The 18,582-nt window shown below is 37.3% G+C and overlaps 1 protein-coding gene across 2 annotated transcripts in view; it reads left to right on the top strand.

The window, feature by feature from the left end:
* Window positions 1–16,280, top strand: part of kcnn3 (potassium intermediate/small conductance calcium-activated channel, subfamily N, member 3) — a 70,956-nt gene extending 54,676 nt beyond the window's left edge. For both annotated transcript variants that reach the window (XM_051866744.1, XM_051866745.1), the window contains 4 exons: window positions 2,215–2,325; window positions 8,518–8,645; window positions 11,735–11,804; window positions 14,920–16,280. In XM_051866744.1, the coding sequence (XP_051722704.1) occupies window positions 2,215–2,325; window positions 8,518–8,645; window positions 11,735–11,804; window positions 14,920–15,246 (636 nt within the window). In that variant the 3' untranslated portion in view covers window positions 15,247–16,280. The remainder of the gene's footprint in view (window positions 1–2,214; window positions 2,326–8,517; window positions 8,646–11,734; window positions 11,805–14,919) is intronic.
* The last annotated feature ends 2,302 nt before the right edge of the window (window positions 16,281–18,582 follow it).

Here is an 18,582-nt window from a genome sequence, read left to right as displayed (position 1 = left end):
TGAATACCCACACTGCAAAAAAATGCTTTTCTTACGTTTCTTAGAGTTTTTGTCTTGTTTCTAGTCCAAATATCTAAAAATTCTTAAATCAAGAAGCATTTTCTAGACAAGTAAAAATTATTGTCTTGTTTTCAGAAAAAGTCAAAATTAAGTGAGTGTTTCCTTAAAACAATCAAAATAACCTGCCAATGGGGTAAGCAAAACAATCTTTTTTCAAGCTAAAAACAATGCACTAGTATGCACTGTAAAAAATAAAAAAATAAGTTGAGAAAACTTAAAAGTTTAAGGCAACCAGCTACAGGAAATTTTTGAGTTTTCTCAACTTTTTGTTGTATAAAAAGTTCAATTTACATCAAGTTGAGAAAACTCAAAAATCTCCTGCAGCTGGTTGCCTTAAACTTTAAAGTTTTCTCAACTTTTGATTTTTTACAGTGTGGGCTGCTGCTGGTGCTTGAGACTTTTTTTGGTCATTTTGTGTTCATGTAAAAAAAAATAATAATAAAAAAAATAACAATAATGTGGTCCAGAATTAAGAATATACTAAAAGTTACCTAAGCTAAATTCAATTTTCATTTTTCTGTAATTAATCACGATTAATCACACATTAAAGTTTTATATTTTTGTTATAATATATATAAATATATATGTAAGCAGTCAAGTCTAATACTTAAGGCAGCTGAGGGATGCTAGACGGTGCTTGTTAATGGACGCGCACGCCCTGCTGATATTTACTGCAATGTCCACACAGAAGTTAATATGCTCAGTCGTAGATTTATTTTACTGTAACTGGTCTTCTTTTCATGTAAGCAAGAATCCAAAACAAACAATAAATCCACAGTTCCAATACTTCAATACAGATTTCTTAGTTGTATAGCGTGGTATAGTATAGTGTTAGCTTAGCGTAGCGGTCAAAAAACTGTGTGCACCTTCCCTCCAGCAACACCTGTTCCCACCTATATTCTGTACCCCATTACCTAAGAGTGAACAGACAGAAACCTACATAACAAACCTTCATAACCTACATAACTACTGGACCGAAACCTACATAACAAAGCTTAAACTAGACAATATGGCTCTAACAATATAATATAAATAATGTAGAAACAATGTAAAGATTGTATATTTTAAATATTTGTTTAATGGCATCTTTTTACTAAGCACAGTGAATGAATGCCAAAAAGTGGCAATTTTAACATGCTATAAAAAATTATCTGTGGGGTATTTTGAGCTAAAACTTCACATACACACTGGGTACATCAGAGACTTATTTTAAATCTTGTAAAAAGGGACATAATAGGTGCCCTTTAGGAGAACTTAAAATAATCTTCACATGAACCCATTGCAATAAATGTCACATTTAGTTCTGATTTTTACTTGCCCTGCTAAAATGCACAAAAAACACTTTTTAACTCATTTAAGACTGTGCTTACAAGGACACTCGACAAAATGGGAATTTTGACATAATTTTGTGTGTTTGTGTCCGTTCAAGCGCAAAAGAGAACTCTGCGGCGCTGGCGTGCTGTCTGAAGTGGCTTTCTGTGCGCGCGTTTCGGGTGTTTGTTCACAGAGAGCCGCTTCACAGACAGCGTGCAAGTACAGATTTGAGTTCTTTTTTTGCATCTTATTATGCTTGAATGGTTTAATAGCACTTGAATGACCACTTTAAAATTTTAACATACACACAGAGATATATATATACTTTCACACTGAATAAAAAAACTGTACCTCTAGAGACAGTTTTTTTTCTTTTGGTCGTGCCTTGACTCCCCTAGGGCACCAAGTAAACAGAAATGCCACTGGTTCCTCTTGAAAGAAATAGCTGCATGACGCCACAGAATGTAACACTGCAAGAATCCTAATAGTGCTAAAACTGTTTTCATTTTCCTGAAGCAACATATACATTTTTATAATTCCATTTTTTTCTCTTGATTTTGCGTGAAATATTAGTAAATTATGTCTTTTTGCTCAAAATACTTCACATCCGCCGTCTTTGTGTTTGTTTTGTTTCTTTCTCTTTCTAATGCTCTCATGTACTGGGGTTAATGTTTACCTGATCCATCCATGGATCTCCCTTTATCAATCATCATTTATTATCAGTCATGCTCCCCTGTTGCTCTGCTAATGATACCTGACCTCTGCTAATGATACAAGTATGAAGTATTTTTATGCTTCTGTGTGTTTTCACACCTTGACCTCGTTTCTTGTCTCTCGCAGGGAGCAGGTTGCACTGCATTGGTTGTTGCCGTGGTAGCCAGAAAGCTTGAGCTGACAAAGGCGGAGAAGCATGTGCACAACTTTATGATGGACACACAGCTCACCAAACGGGTAAACACACTTACACACACGCTTCAATAAATGGGCACGTAGGCACAGCTTTATATTTAGAGAACCATATACATATGCCAGTTTTCTTTCTCCGTAGTTCCTTTTTAATTTTTCATGCACTTGAAGGACTCAGAAATAGCTCTCTGTATCAAATATGTAGGCAGCATCATGGCTGACATTAGTGACTAGAAGGCTGGTGATCAATAATTGCAACACAGATTAAAAAAAAGTCACTTTAGCTGTGGAGTGCTTCTTCAGATGAGCAGCTATAGTAAATGCCTTCCTCGAGTGAGGGAGCAAGACAGAGGATGGAAAACGAGCCTCTTTTTGTTAAGTTTATTACCTCAAGCTTACTCAATTGCCTCAGCTTAACAGGCTGTTGGGGGACAAGAGAAAGAGAGATTGATAAACGCTGTAGCGTTAGCGTGCCGGTCATCCTCATACATTGAATTTGCCGCTACTATGGTTACAAACCTCTACAAAAAGCAGAAAAATGTTCTCGCAACTTTGACCTCACAAACCTGTTGCCGTGGAGACACGGTGACAAAAGGTTTACCTTCAACTGGATGGAAGGGTGCAGGTTGTTCCTCCGTCTTCTCATCAGGAGGAACTGACAGTGCAGTGAAGATGGACAGGTTTCTCAGGCCAGAATTGTTTATCACAAACTGTCCTTGAATAGAAATGCTAATGTGCTCTTTCTAAAGTATTCCAGTTTTCTAATCACGTCGGTACCATTTTCACAATTTTTCATAAGTGGTAAATAAATTCTTCTGAACTGATTACACTTGTAACAGCCAGTCTTCAAGAATTAATGTACATTCATGAGGGTTGTAAATGTTTTCTTTCATGCAATTATTGTTTTTAAAGGTTACTGTGTAATGAACACAAAACAGAATGATCTGCTTTCAATTTAGTCATCTATTCAGTAGACTCTTAAAACAAATGTCCTTTATTGGCATCCTGTTCCATGTTGATCCTTTAACATCCATGGAACTATTGCGTTGCACAAAAGATTCTTTATAGTGGAAATTTGGTTCTTCAGATTAATACAATTTTCTTCACACTAAGAAATAAAAATGGTTCTTTTAGGAAATGTTCACTGAAAGGTTCTTTCGGGAACCCAAAATGGATCTTCTATAGCGTCACTGTGACCCCCCCTCCTTTTAAAACCTTTATTTTTAAGACTGTAGCAAATAATGCAAGATACAAGTTTCAAATCATCCATACACATTTAAAAATAAAGGCTTTTATTGGCATTTATGATTCCATAAATAACCTTTAACACCCATTGAACCTTTCTATTGTGCCGGTGTTTTGTATGGCATGGTGTTTTCGTTCGGCCAATCAACGTACACTTACATCACTGGTAGTCCTTATTGTGCTGGGCCTACTCTGACCCTACTCTAAAGTCTGAAGTAGGAGCTAATTTAGTTCCCCCAAAAGGCGTTCCTATTACTAAAATAGGAGTATAGAGTAGGCCCAGAGCAGAGTCCTGCACGGGTCCTGTTTGATAAACCCGCACCTGCCCTGTACCCGCAGTTATTAACAGCACACCCGATCCGATGTCCGACAGAAACACTAATTTTAGCCCGTACCCGACCCGTTTGACATAAAAACCACGACCTGTACCCGCATTAAATCTCCTACGTGAGGTAGACAAAAATAATTTTCTCATGTAGCCTATAGCCTAACACAAGCAACCAACATTAGGCATTCTATGTTGCTGCATTAAACAACACAAGTAAAATGATAAAACAAAGAATGTTTTAGTAGGCCCTAACTGTAAGTTTAAAGCTAGTAAATATTTTAGCAGATTCACTCGGCATTGAAACATGGTTGTCTCTTCTGAAACTCAGCAGTGGCCGCTGGTCCTCTTTGTAGCAGAGCGAAAAATATTCTAAAACATTTATTCAAATTGTGAATAGCCTATATTAAATACATAACGCGAGCAAAGCGTGCTCCCTTTAATGTAATCGCTATAGCTTTCAATCAGATGCAGCGATTGGCTACAATGCTCAGCGCTGCAAATCCTGCTGTAAGTAGAAGAGCACGGGACCATTTGAAAGCATCTGTCAAATGCACCGAATTGAGTTGTTATAGTCTTGGCTATTGGACCCGCAGTCCGCCCGTACCTACCGCGCGTCCGACCCGCACCCGCACCGCACATGTAAATATTATTCTACCCGTTACATAAAATTTGGCGGGACTCTGGCCGAGGGTAGGCCCAGCCTGTTAAGCTGAGGCAATTGAGTAGGCCCAGCACAATAAGAACTACCAGTGATGTGAGTATACGTTGATTGGCCAAATGCATGCCATGCGAAACACCGGCGCCCACCCTTTTTAAAAAGCCCGGCATATGTTAGTGGATAAAGGTTCTTTAAATTTTTAATATGTTGTTCACACTAAGAAAACATTTTTATTTTAAGAAATGTTTACAGAAAGTTTCTTTGGGGAACCAAAAAGTGTTCTTCTATGGATGCTGGAACTGAGAACAATTTTAGTAATAGGAACGCCTTTTGGGAGGGACTAAATCAGCTCCTACTTCAGACTTCAGAGTAGGGTCAGAGTAGGTCCAGCACAATAAGAACTACCAGTGATGTAAGTGTACGTTGATATGCATGCCATACTAAACACCGGCTCTCGCCATTTTTAAAAAGCCATTTAAACAGTTTACATATGCCTACTCCACGAACATGAAAAACAATGATAAGACATAAACATACAGAAAACCACAACACACAGCAAAACACACACTGTCCTCCAGTTGACACTGTCGAATGCCGCGCTTAAATGACGTCTCTGTCAGCCAGCTTATGTCACTTCAGAGTCTCTACTGGTGGTGCGAATGCAACCAGGAAAATGGCCCTAGGGGAACATTTAGTCCTCTGGGGACCGCCCTGGTGGCTAGTTCTTATAATTGAGTTCCTATAACTACCTGGTTCGAAAGCTCCTATAGTGCATATCCCATACGCCTTTTTGAACGAAATGTTCTATGATTGAATTGACAGTTGTAGATTGAGGTGAGCTAGTCTGGCAGCTGTTATAATGGTAAGGCTTCAGTTTACCACATAATCAACAATGATGGCCCAGACTTCATTACAGTTCCCTGCCCTCTGCCTTCTCCTTTCTGACGTCCACTTGCAACTGCTTCGACCTCTCTGACAGTCTCTTTCTCTCGGCCTCTTGTCTTTGATTGATTGTACAGTACCTAGTAGTGACTGCCATGTGAAAAAATGCTGTATGGCAATACTGTAAGAAAGAGGGCATTTTCGATTAAATCAGTGGTTCTCAATCAGGGGCCTCAGCAAACTTCAAGAATAATGTTATTTAAAATAAGACAAAACAAACAATAAAATAAGCTAAAACAACTAAAAAAAAAAAAAAATTTAAAAAAAAATCTTAGGAAACCTGTATATATAAGGTACTTTCAGGACCTGGAAAAGTCATGTATATTCATAAAAACTTAAAAATCCACGTGGATTTTGCGTTTTATATAATGAATATACAATTTTCTAGTTATGCCAAGCTCTAAAATATTTTATAAGGTAGAAAGGGAGTACAAAAATATTTTTTTAAAAACCCTTATCCTCAATCCAGTAAGTCACAAACAACTGGAAAAGTCATTGGGCCTTTGAATATTGTTGTAGACTTTGGGGGGCCTAAAGTCATAAAGGTTCAGAACCACTGGATTAAATGATGATGGTCATATGTTTTAAAATATACAATGCTAATTAAGAAGCTAATTAAATGGGCAATTTCTTAAATTAAATACTGCATACAGAAATGCTGGATGTGATTTTTCAATTTAAAATATGCTTAAATAATCAGTTCAGAAATTAGTACTTAGAGTTTTGAAAATTAACCACTTTTGAAAATGGTACAAAAGTGATTAAAAGACTATACATTGAGACACTGTACACAATGATTGCATTTTTATCATTTAATGCATTTTAAATAAGTTTTATTAGTTCTTTAATTATTTAGGATTTTATCACTTGTTTTATTTTTATGTGGGGAACAACAACAACAACAACAAAAAGCTTTGCTGTGGTATTAAAAAATACTGTCCTTAAAAAATGGTACAAAAAATATATAATAAAGTGTTCTGTTCACATTTGGAAAAACAATCAAAAGGCTCTAATATTTGGAAAAAACATAAAATTTTCATCACTCAAAATCTGCAAAACTTTCATCTCTAAAAAATCTCAGATATGCTGAACCATGACAACCAGTGTACCAAGGGACTGCATGCTGAAAAGAAAACCTACTTACACAAGTACACAAGTTGGGGAATAATTTCAGTAATTGAAAAACTTTTGAATATAATTTGAAAACTATCACATCAGTGCTTAAAAAAGTGGACAATGAGGATCTTGCCATGGGCGCCAAAATAGTCAGAAATGGCCCTGTCTATGTGAATAAGTCTACTTTGTATATTTAGGAGATATACTGGAGCTGTTCTGAACCCAGTATTTATAATCACTTTAATACTCTTTCATTGTCATTTGGATTCCAGATTCCAGAAAACTCCACTTGTAGTCTGCTATGAGCATCCCTGCCCAAATTATATCTGGTATTATCGTTCTCCCTCTCTCATTCTCTAATTTGCCCCATCTCTGGCTCTTCTCATAAGTGAGACCTGCATTGAGGTTGGGCCAGAGCTCCTACTCTTGTATTATTAAATACACTGACCACTGTTAATTAATCAGAGCTGTGCAGTGCTAAATCCAGACACAGCACTTAAAAAAAGAGCCTGGTGCTGCCCTATGGGTGGAGGAATACTGTCAAATCAGGAGCTTATTAAAAGCGGGAAGGTTCTATCATCCCTCCGTTGCCCACAGAGGATGTAATTGTTCTTTCCACCGAAGCGGTGCCCCTTTGAAGTCTCCTCATTCATTTTTCTTCAGCAGATTTTCTTATTCAATTTTGTCCTTTATTTGCTCTCCCTCTCCCTTTTCTGGTGCCATATGTGAGATTTACAGAGTATTCGTTGTTTCAAGACCTCACAAATGAATTTTTCGATGCACAAGGAGGTCTTCAAGAGTCAAGAGTTAAAAATACTAAAAATATTTGAAACTCAAAACATTCTGTTGTGCCCCTCTCAGTGCAAAAACTTGCATCTTAATTGCTAACCACCTGCAACCCTCTTTAACCAGGTGCTAAATGCGCTAGCATAGCCCTGCGCTGTATTTAAATAGGAAAATATAGTGAATCAAGTGCTAAAAAATGCAACACTAACTAAATGCATTATCATTTAATAAAATATACAGTCAAACCAAAAATTATTCAGACATTTTTGATATTTTTGATATATTTTTACTAGTGGGTGCAGGACACTATAGTTCATTTATGTAAGTGAGGATAGCAAAATAAAGTAAACTGTGACACATTATACCCAAAAATTCTTCATACAGTGGACTACCAGTAAAATTGATAAAAATTTGGAACCAAAAATTTTTTGGACACTTTGACCTGACCATGTTTTGCTTAAGTGTTAACTGACATAATTAAGATTATTTTTTTCTGACACAGTTTAACTCTGAGATCTTGTCATATTTTATTACCATTTTTTTAAACTATAGTGAATAAACTGTATTAATGAATGAAATGTTCAAGGTGTCTGAATAAATTTTGGTTTGTACATTTGACAAAAGTGGTCCTGACTGAAATATTGGTAACTCTCAACTTACACTGATTGTTTTAATTAGAATACATCACATCCATTCGAGTGGTCACATATGATCTTGCCGTTTGAAATATTTTTAGCACATTCGAAGCTCAAATCAGATCCAAAAAAATCCATATTCACAGATGATTGCAACTCCACGCAGCTGCAGTACTACTCCCCAACTTCCGGTCTGTTGTTTTTTGGGGATATTTAAAAGGTGGCTGTATTTCAACTAATATTGCCCTTCAAAACTTTACCACAAAGACATAAAGATGTCTTGTAACAGCTTTAAAGTTGACTCTCTCTTATTGGACATCACTTGTCTGGAGCCAGATGACAGAATTATGGGCTACAATGTCCGTTGTCAGGTCACTCTGGAATATTTCCCAAAAAGACCTTTAATTTGGCAACCATTTGGGGTTGTGTGCGTGTATTGGCAAAGCAGAGCTTATACTTGTCATTACTTTCTTCTGAGGTGTTTTTCCTGTTGCTAACATTGTTGTTATGGCGACATGTCCCCTCAGATAAAGAACGCAGCAGCGAATGTTCTACGAGAGACTTGGCTGATATACAAGCACACCAAGCTGATGAAGAAAATTGACCACTCCCGTGTACGCAAGCATCAGAGGAAGTTCCTTCAAGCCATTCACCAGTAAGAAAAACAGCCTCCCTTCACAGATGCACAGCTTTACACCACAATTTCACTTAAGCCCTCATCGATGCACTTTTTACTTTAAACACACACATAGACCAATAAACAACAAGAGTACTTAGTGAGCTTTAGTGATGTAAGCTAAAACTGCACAAAAAGCATTTGGAGTGCTTCACATTTGGGCTGAGTGGCCAGTTGTGCGATGAGTGTGATTGTGGCAGTTAGCATGTCTGACCTGCCCATGGACATGATACCTGAGAGAAAACATGACAAATACATACATGAACTGATAATGGTTACCTGTAAGTGCTAATTTATCAATCTTCACGTTTTTTTTAAATCTGTGTACAAGTGTAGTGATGGTTTTCTGTACCATTCATCTCTCCAGAGTCAGACCTGTTTAGAAACCTAGAAACGTGGAAATTGAACTTAAGCTTTTTGTTTTAATTCAGTATTTTGTATCATCCAAATACTAATTTCTTGACATTTTAGTATTTCCATGCCTTATCAATGATCTTGATCCTACTGACCATAAATGCAACCATTGTACAACCCAAATTCCGGAAATGTTGGGGCGTTTTTTAAATTTGAATAAAATGTAAACTAAAAGACTTTCAAATCACATGAGCCAATATTTTATTCACAATAGAACATCGATAACATAACAAATGTTTAAACAGAGAAATTTTACACTTTTATCCACTAAATGAGCTCATTTCAAATTTGATGCCTGCTACAGGTCTCAAAAAAGTTGGCACGGGGGCAACAATTGGCTGAAAAAGCAAGACATTTTGAAAAGATTCAGCTGGGAGAACATCTAGCAACTAATTAAGTTAATTGATATCAGGTCTGTAACATGATTAGCTATAAAAGGGATGTCTTAGAGAGGCAGAGTCTCTCAGAAGTAAAGATGGGCAGAGCTGTGAAAGAGTGCATAAAAAGATTGTTGAATACTTTAATAACAATGTTCCTCAACGTCAAATTGCAAAGGCTTTGCAAATCTCATCATCTACAGTGCATAACATCATCAAAAGATTCAAGGGACCTTTATTGGATGCCCATCGTCTTCGGGCCCTCAGACGACACTGCATCACTCATCGGCATGATTGTGTCAATGACATTACTAAATGGGCCCAGGAATACTTCCAGAAACCACTGTCAGTAAACACAATCCGCCATGCCATCTGCAGATGCCAACTAAAGCTCTATCATGCAAAAAGGAAGGCATATGTGAACATGGTCCAGAAGCGCCGCCGTGTCCTGTGGGCCAAAATGGACTGTTTCAAAGTGGAAAAGTGTTCTATGGTCAGACGAGTCCAAATTTGACATTCTTGTTGGAAATCACGGACGCCGTGTCCTCCGGGCTAAAGAGGAGGGAGACCTTCCAGCATGTTATCAGCGTTCAGTTCAAAAGCCAGTATCTCTGATGGTATGGGGGTGCATAAGTGCATACGGTATAGGCAGCTTGCATGTTTTGCAAGGCGCTATGAATGCTGAAAGGGTTTTAGAGCAACATATGCTCCCCTCCAGACGACGTCTATTTGAGGGAAGGCCTTGTGTATTTCAGCAGGACAATGCAAAACCACATACTGCAGCTATTACAACAGCATAGCTTCGTCGTAGAAGGGTCCGGGTGCTGAATTGGCCTGCCTGCAGTCCAGATCTTTCACCTATAGAAAAAAATACGTCAAAGACGACCACAAACTCTTTAGCAGATGGAAACCTATATCAGGCAAGAATGGGACCAAATTCCAACACCAAAACTCCAGAAACTCGTAACCTCGATGCCCAGACATCTTCAAACTGTTTTGAAAAGAAGAGGAGATGCTACACCATGGTAAACAAGCCTACGTCCAAACTATTTTGAGACCTGTAGCAAGCATCAAATTTGAAATTTCTCCGTTTAAACATTTGTTATGTTATCTATGTTCTATTGTGAATAAAATATTGGCTCATGTGATTTGAAAGTCTTTTAGTTTTCATTTTATTCAAATTTAAAAAACGTACCAATATTTCCGGAATTCGGGTTGTAAAGGGCCATTCACATGAACGATGTTATCTATAACAAAACGGTCTTAATAATCGTTCTATTTTTATTTTTTTTTAAATACTGACATCCAATCAGAATCCACCTGGCTTTAAAGTGCTTGAGCACTTAAAGAGGCAGACTTATTATAAACAGAACGTTATTGTCTATTGGTGTATAGTAATCTTTATATATATCGATCTTTAACAGGCCTTAACTTACACTTTTAGAAATTTCAAACTTTGCCCTCCAGTGCTTATTGCATTTTTAGTGGTGCAAATTAAATTTGTGAATATAATTATTAAAACAGCTTTAAAGGGATAGTTCACCCAAAAATTAAAATTCTGTCATCATTTACTCATCCTAATGTCCTAAACTTGTATGACTGTTCATTTTTTAGTTAACTATCCCTTCAAGACCAATCAGAAGCCTCTGCCAAACAGTTGTTTTGCCAGTGGACTGGACAAATACGCAAGCACTAATGCTAATATGGCTAGAGCCCTCTTGCCTTTTAGCAAATTAGTTTAAACTACTGAGCAAATGTTACGTCACCTAATTCAAATTCATAAGCCAGCCCAATTTGGTTATGTCACTCTAACTTTTCAGATCGTCGTCATGCAACTGAAGTGACCAGGTTCATTCGTTTGGCCAAACTGTGACTGCTGTATCAGCTTCTTTGACTGTTAGCTCGCTAGGGCTAATGCTATCCTCTGTCTCTGTGTGGGTGCCCACCACACACATACTCATCATTTTAAGAACTCTAATCCTCCTGTCACTGTTTTGTCGTGGCCCTGGCCGCCAATTTTAAGGCCTCCATTCAAACCGAAGCCTTTCTTTTAAAGAAATCCCACACTTATGGAATCCTTTTAAGTCTGAAGCTTTTAGGAATCACGCCATAATTGCTTATTCATCTTGGGGGATTCTCATCAACAACAAACAAATAAAGAAAACAAGCTGATTAAGTTAATTAGCTAGTTGAGGTTTACAATTGAGGGCCGTTGGTGCTAGTGAGATCAGGAGGAGGTCTAATGGGCTGTGTGTGCATTTGTCCCTGTTTTTGTAGATTGCGAAGTGTTAAAATGGAGCAGAGAAAACTCAGTGATCAAGCCAATACTCTGGTGGACTTATCAAAGGTAAGACTACTGTCCATGCACACACATCAACACAAATCACAGACATGGTCGCACATCAGAGCCCACGCATATGCACGTTACATCTGTTAGGAAACAGTAGACACCCACACACACTTTCATTGACATTGTGTTCCCTTTCCTGCAATTTTGCCATGCCCACATACACACAAACACTTTATAATGCCCAAGGCTGCAAGTACGTCGATGGCAACACATAATACCCGGTGACACACACATACCTTTGCTTTCCCAAATATATCTCAGCATTCAACTGTTTCCATGCTGACCCGTTTGTTTCTGTGGCTTTGTGTCTCCTAGCAACCTGAACAAGTGTTAAAGCAGGGATGACAGTGGGAGCGAGGAGATGGGGAGAGGGAGAGGGTGGGAGGGGAGAGAGACAGGAAGCTAAAGAATGACAGAAAATGTGTGCAATTCAAGATATTTTTCGTGATGGCGGTGTGTGCCTGTTTGGGCTTTTTTTTCTGAATGTAACTAGTGTTTTTATTTATTTTGTGCTTTTTTTGTGAAAGAGAGTTGTGTGTTCCTGGACTGTGCACCATTTTCTTTAGAAATGTGAAGATGTAGTACAGTGTACATGTCATGTGGCGGTATCTAGTTGCATAAGATATTAACACTTGTTTTCGGTAAACTTGTCTGGTAGGTTTTTTTCTTACTCTATTGGCAAATTGTTTTTTCTTATTATTCCTCACTAAATTTTACTAGACTCATGCCTAAAGACAGAAAAAAAATTCCAATGGAGCAAGAAAAATAAACTTCACTCAAGACATGTTCTCTGAAAACAAGTCTTAAAGGGTTAGTTCAACCAAAATTGAAAATTCTGTCATTAATGCTGTCATGTCGTTCCACACCCGTAAGACCTTCGTTCATTTTCGGAACACAAATTAAGATATTTTTGATAAAAACCGATGGCTCAGTAAGGCCTGCATCACCAGCAATAACATTCCCTTTTTCAATGTGCAGAAAGCTACTAAAAACATATTTAAAATATGTTGCGTTCATGTGACTACAGTGGTTCAAACTTAATATTATAAAGTGAAGAGAATACTTTTTGTGCGCCAAAAATAACAAAAAATCGCCCATCACTAGATATTGTTGAATAAAGTCGTTATTTTGTTATTTTTGGCGCACAAAAAGTATTCTCGTCGCTTTATAAAATTAAGGTTGAACCACTGTAGTCACATGAACTGTTTTAAATATGTTTTTAGTAGCTTTCTGGGCATTGAAAAAGGGAGTGTTATCGCTGGCGATGCAGGCCTCACTGAGCCATCGGATTTCATCAAAAATATCTTAATTTGTGTTCCGAAAATGAACGAAGGTCCTACAGGTGTGGAATGACATGAGGGTGAGTAATTAATGACATAATTTTCATTTTTGGGTGAACTAACCCTTTAATATTTTCTTAAAATTTTGGTTCTGAAGTAACAATATTTAATGTATTAAGGTTCTAAAGATTTTAACTCATGTTTAGACTTTTTTTTTTTTTTGTAAATACAATCCAAAAATAGTGAAATAGTTTTTATTATTTATTTTTACCTATTATAGTATTTCAAGTATAATTTCTCTAGACTACTGTAAGTTCTCTCCTTCCCCAGAGGATATTTTTTTTTTGTCAGATGGTGCCCTTTCAAAGCTTGGGAGACCTCTTGGAGATCTCAGTTACATTTTATTCAGGAATCAACTTTGTCTCAGATGTTTTTCTTAAAATTCCAGAGAATAAACAGAAAATGGCACACAAATGAGACAGTTGTTGATACACAGTATGACGTTAGAGCTATGAAATGAATAAGAATTTCATAGTTTAGATGATTTGGTCTTGGAAAAATATTTGATTGCAGACTTTGTGCACAGTTTGATCTTGTTGAGAATCTCAAAAGGAGAAACAGGGAGATTACTGGAGTCTTTTTCTCGTAAGAAAAATTGGAGAAGCTGGAGACTCAAGCAAAACTCTCCATTTAATCTCCATTTAGTTTTATTGCAGTCTAGCCAAAGAAACCAAGACATTACAGATGAGATCAAAATTGACCCCATTTACTTAATGCACTTGATGCACATTCCTGGTTCTATTATACAAAATTGTTTGTCATCGTAATCTTTCATCAAAATGTAATAACTCGCTCTTCTTCTGCTTTCCTTTTCCATTAATGACACTATTTAATAATGCTAGCCAATAACCAAATAGCTACTTTTTTTTTTTAGCAAACTCCATTCTGGAGTGTAACACCCACTGTTCACAATCCGATCAATTTCTGATGGATAAAAGCCCATTCACACCAAGAACGATAACTATGAAGATTACCATACCAACATACGATAACATTCTGTTTGTTATCTACCTCCTTAAATGCTCGAGCTCTTTAAAGTCAGATGGATACTGATTGGCTGTCAGTAAAGTTTTTGGTGTTCATCAGCTGGAAAAAATCATTCTGAAAGTGTTTCCAATGATATATTTCTTTTGTGTCGTTACAGTTACTGTTATAATTGTGGTGTGAACTTCCATGTTTTCATAGATTTTATGCTCGTTCACACCAAGAACGATAACTATAAAGATAACAATAACGATAAATATATTTGCATCCACACCAACGCACGATAACGGTCTGTTTATATTGTTTCTCTATATCATTAACGTTATAGCTGTGGTGTGGACAATGCTATTCTTTTATATCTAGAATGATTTTTAGAACTATATCTTTATCGTTATCTTTATGGTTATCATTCTTGGTGGTCTTTAAATGATTATTAAAACTTTATAGTTATCATTATAAGTGTGAACAAGGGACCTTGATTCCCATCAAAGTCCCATCCAACATTTTTTTAATCACTGAAGATCCTGTTTCCCTCGAAAACATATGACATTAAGAAGTAAAATGGATTATGTACACCATGTTGACTTTAAAGAGATCTCATTTGGGATTTTTATTTCTTAAGGGTATTTATTGCTCCATTTGTTATCTCTACTCTTTCTATTTAATGATTCTTATGGTCTTGTTTAGTATTTGTATTCCTTTTCCATTCGTTTGACCGTTTTGCATCCCTCCCTTTATTTTACAACAGTATTTTTGTCTAACTACGCTGTCATTCTCTCTCCACATAGATGCAGAGCGTCATGTATGAACTGATGTCTGAGCTGAACGACCGCAGTGAGGATCTGGAGAGGCAGATGTTAAGTCTGGAGCAGCGGGTGGAGCAGCTGACGGCCGGCTTTAACGCTCTGCCCGCTCATTTGTCGGCCACGCTCAGCGCCCAGCATACCGCACTCATTCAACTGCTGCGTGAGCGTGATGCCAAGGTCCTGAGCCCCACTGTGCCCTCTGTGCTCTCACCCACCGCTGCCAGCCTGCCTCTAGCCAACCCCCCCTCCGGCTCCGTCCCGGCTCAGCCCACCGAGGACAGTCCCAACACCAGCAGCTCCAGCTGCTGAGAGCACTGGTGCGGGAAGTTCCCTCCAGGGCGGAGAGTTGGATGATTAGTCATAACGAAGAGAAGAGATGACATAACCATATACACGCATATACATACGATGCACTGTAACTACGAGCATTACGCAGCTTAACGCCACAGAATATATCACAATGGAGGAGACGCTAACATTTGCACAAAAACCCTATGAAGAAACTGCCATATTTCATGTAGTCCAAACAAAGGACGTACTTTACTGTTACCATGAATGTATACATTTTAGAAGACACTGACTCAGACATGTTAACATGCATGGACACTCATAAACACACTTTCTCTAATTCCCTCTTTGCTACCAAAGTGCTTTGTCTATAGTTGACTGAAAAGGACTAAGGTGTGTGTTGCAAAACAAGTGATCGGGGTGGCTGGGATTAGAGAGAGTATAAATAATCAGCGCCCGAGAATGTTATGATGGCGAATCATCATAGAGATCTGGACAGCACTTTTTTACAGAGACTAACAGCCATTTGAGCAAAGTATTATTTCGAAGAGCGACGCTGACGCCAGTCGATACATTATAAAAACCACCCGATCAAGGTGGAACAGCTGCTCACACAGAAATAACTGTAGAATGAGTGATTATAGTCATTTTCTTAGTGGAATTGCTTCTATTATAATGGTGTTGGAATAAGAGACTATTTTACTTCTGACCCCATTTCAATGGAGAGACCATTTTGAAAACTGACTAATAGTGACATCCTGTGGCCGGAATACTGAATTACATCCGCTTGGAATATTGTACAGTATGCTATTACTGAAACTTAGCTTTGTATCGCTCAGTTTTTTACCATTAATTATTACTAACGCAGTTATAGCTCATATTTATTATAATTATACGATAGCATTCTTCTCATTCGTCATGGAAATTATGATTGCTGTATAAATAACGATTTTATTAATATTAATTATAGATAAGGGAGGTGCCGTTTGAGGTTGAAATTATTTTGTAATTTTATTTTACCAGAGAGAATTAATAAAGTATATATCTATACTTGACTGTGTCTGTGTGTGAGTGTCATTGTGTGACTGACAAAACCAAATGGTGTTTGTTTTTGTGTAACTGGTGCAGCATTCGCGCGCAGCCTTGAACGTTCTTGTTGTAGGGTATAGATTTCATAATGTATAGTTTATTTTTTTTTAATTATTATTATAATTTTATCTTCTTATATTCCTAATAAAGAATTAACACCATAAAGGAAGTCAAAGGTTGGGGTCTTAGTACAAGTTTTTTTCTCTCTCTATCCATACAAGTGTATGGGTATATATTGAAAAGGGCTTCAAATGTTTTAGTAGGCTAATTATAAATCTTAAATGCGCGGTAGACTAACGAACAGACGTTGCGGTCGGTAGAAAAGGAACGGTACAGTATATGCTACTCCTTCGCTATCTATTAGCTATTTCGGGCGGTATACAAGCCTATGTCGATTAAAGCACCTCCATTATAGATTTATTGTAACTTCAGGCCTATATATTACAAGCGTATCACCAAAGAAAAAGTATTTGGATATAAATCCACAGTGCGTTGTCGTAGACATGTAAATACGTAACGTGGTCCTCTGGTACAAAATCGCTGGGGTTATTTTCGTAGCGACTGCTAATTTTATGAGTAGGCTATCGGTCGCGCGAGACGAACTTCGAGTGCGCCACGAAAATTACTTGTTTACTTTTACATTTAATAACTTAGCGGACGTTTAAATGATTAAAAAAAAAAAAAAACTATATAATTGCCCCCCCCCCCCTGTCGACTTTAATAATCCTCACAGCTCCATTATTTTTTTATTAGGCCTATACTTTTTTTTGAAAACAGATGACAATCAAATATATCCTGCCTATATTGTTTCAAAAATCAACATCGACAGGCGTCGTTGTAACGACTAGTGCTGTTTACCAGTGCCTAGCAAAACTCTTAATTTAGTTCTTACAAATGAGATTAACTGATTTGTCTTGGCTTCGATGTCAAAATAATTACTTAGCCACCAGCAGTATTCAGTTGTGTATTGTAGTTGATTTTAGAGCTGCAGTTTCAGCATGCCTATGATGGAGAGAGCATTTTGGGTGATTTTGCTAATGGGCTCATTGATTACACTCAGTAAGTCGACTAAACTGAGCGTTCCCAAACTGCTGTTACCTCTCAGCATTCATGTCCCTGTGAACATCACACTGACAGCACAGAGAGGATGCTACAAATGGTGAGTGACAGGGGCTGTGGAGCATACTCAGCTTAACATGCCATTCTGTCTTATTAGGAGCTGCCATGTCTGAAACGTAATTAATTCAATCAGTTCGTTTCTCCTTGCTGAATAACAAAATTCAAACAATCTTGTTATGAAATCATCTCCAGGGTGAAGTCTGTTTTGCCTAGCCATATAGACAGTAACTAGCCTCGCTGCCCTGCAAATCAGACTAGTAGTAGTATGATGCATTTACTGAACGATACAGTGTTTACATATTTGCACAAGAAGAATGTTAAAGCTGGTTAAAGTAGTGTGCTGTTTTGGTGTGGTAATGATAGTGTGAAAAGCTGAATATAGATTGAGGGAGAAAAGGGAAAGTGAATGATTGACTGAGGGACCCCAATAATGGTTCACTGGCCTTTCCCTTTATAAATGGAAAAATAAGGAAAAATGTAGTCTGATAATGACAATTCAGAGTGCAATTTACAATTAGTAAATATTACAATCTGTATACACATATCAAAATAACTTAAGTTAGATTGGATTTTGAATTCCTCTTAATAGACATGAGATGAAACGTCCCACAAATGTACCTGTTTATTCATTAATTAATTAATTTATTTTTAAATGTGAAATGATACGCTTTACTTTGGAAATGAGGAATGATCACTATAATGTCCTTAAAGGGATAGTTGACCCAAAAATGAAAATTCTATCATCATTTACTCACCCTCAGGTTGTTCCAAACCTGTATGAATTTCTTTGTTCTGCTAAACACAAAGGAAGATATTTTGAAGAAAGTTTGTAACCAGGCCGCTTTGGGGCACCATTGACTTCCATAGTAGGAAAAAAAATACTATGGAAGTCAATGGTGCCCCAGAATTGTTCAGTTTCCCACATTCTTCAAAATATCTTCCTTTATGTTTAAAAGAACAAAAAAATGTTTGGAACAACCTGAGGGTGAGTAAATGATGACAGAAGTTCCATTTTTGGGTGAACTATCCCTTTAAATGTCCTTAATGTAATGTCATCCTTAAAAATGAAGACATTACATTATGGACACATTCAAAAGTTTGCGATCGGTTTGATTTTTAAATGTTTTTCAAAGAAGTCTCTTATGCTCA

The sequence above is a fragment of the Ctenopharyngodon idella genome, chromosome 16, assembly GCF_019924925.1.
Source record: "Ctenopharyngodon idella isolate HZGC_01 chromosome 16, HZGC01, whole genome shotgun sequence".
In the NCBI taxonomy this organism is placed as follows: domain Eukaryota; kingdom Metazoa; phylum Chordata; class Actinopteri; order Cypriniformes; family Xenocyprididae; genus Ctenopharyngodon; species Ctenopharyngodon idella.
Note: the sequence above shows the minus strand (reverse complement) of the source record. Positions and strands in the feature narration are given on the sequence as shown.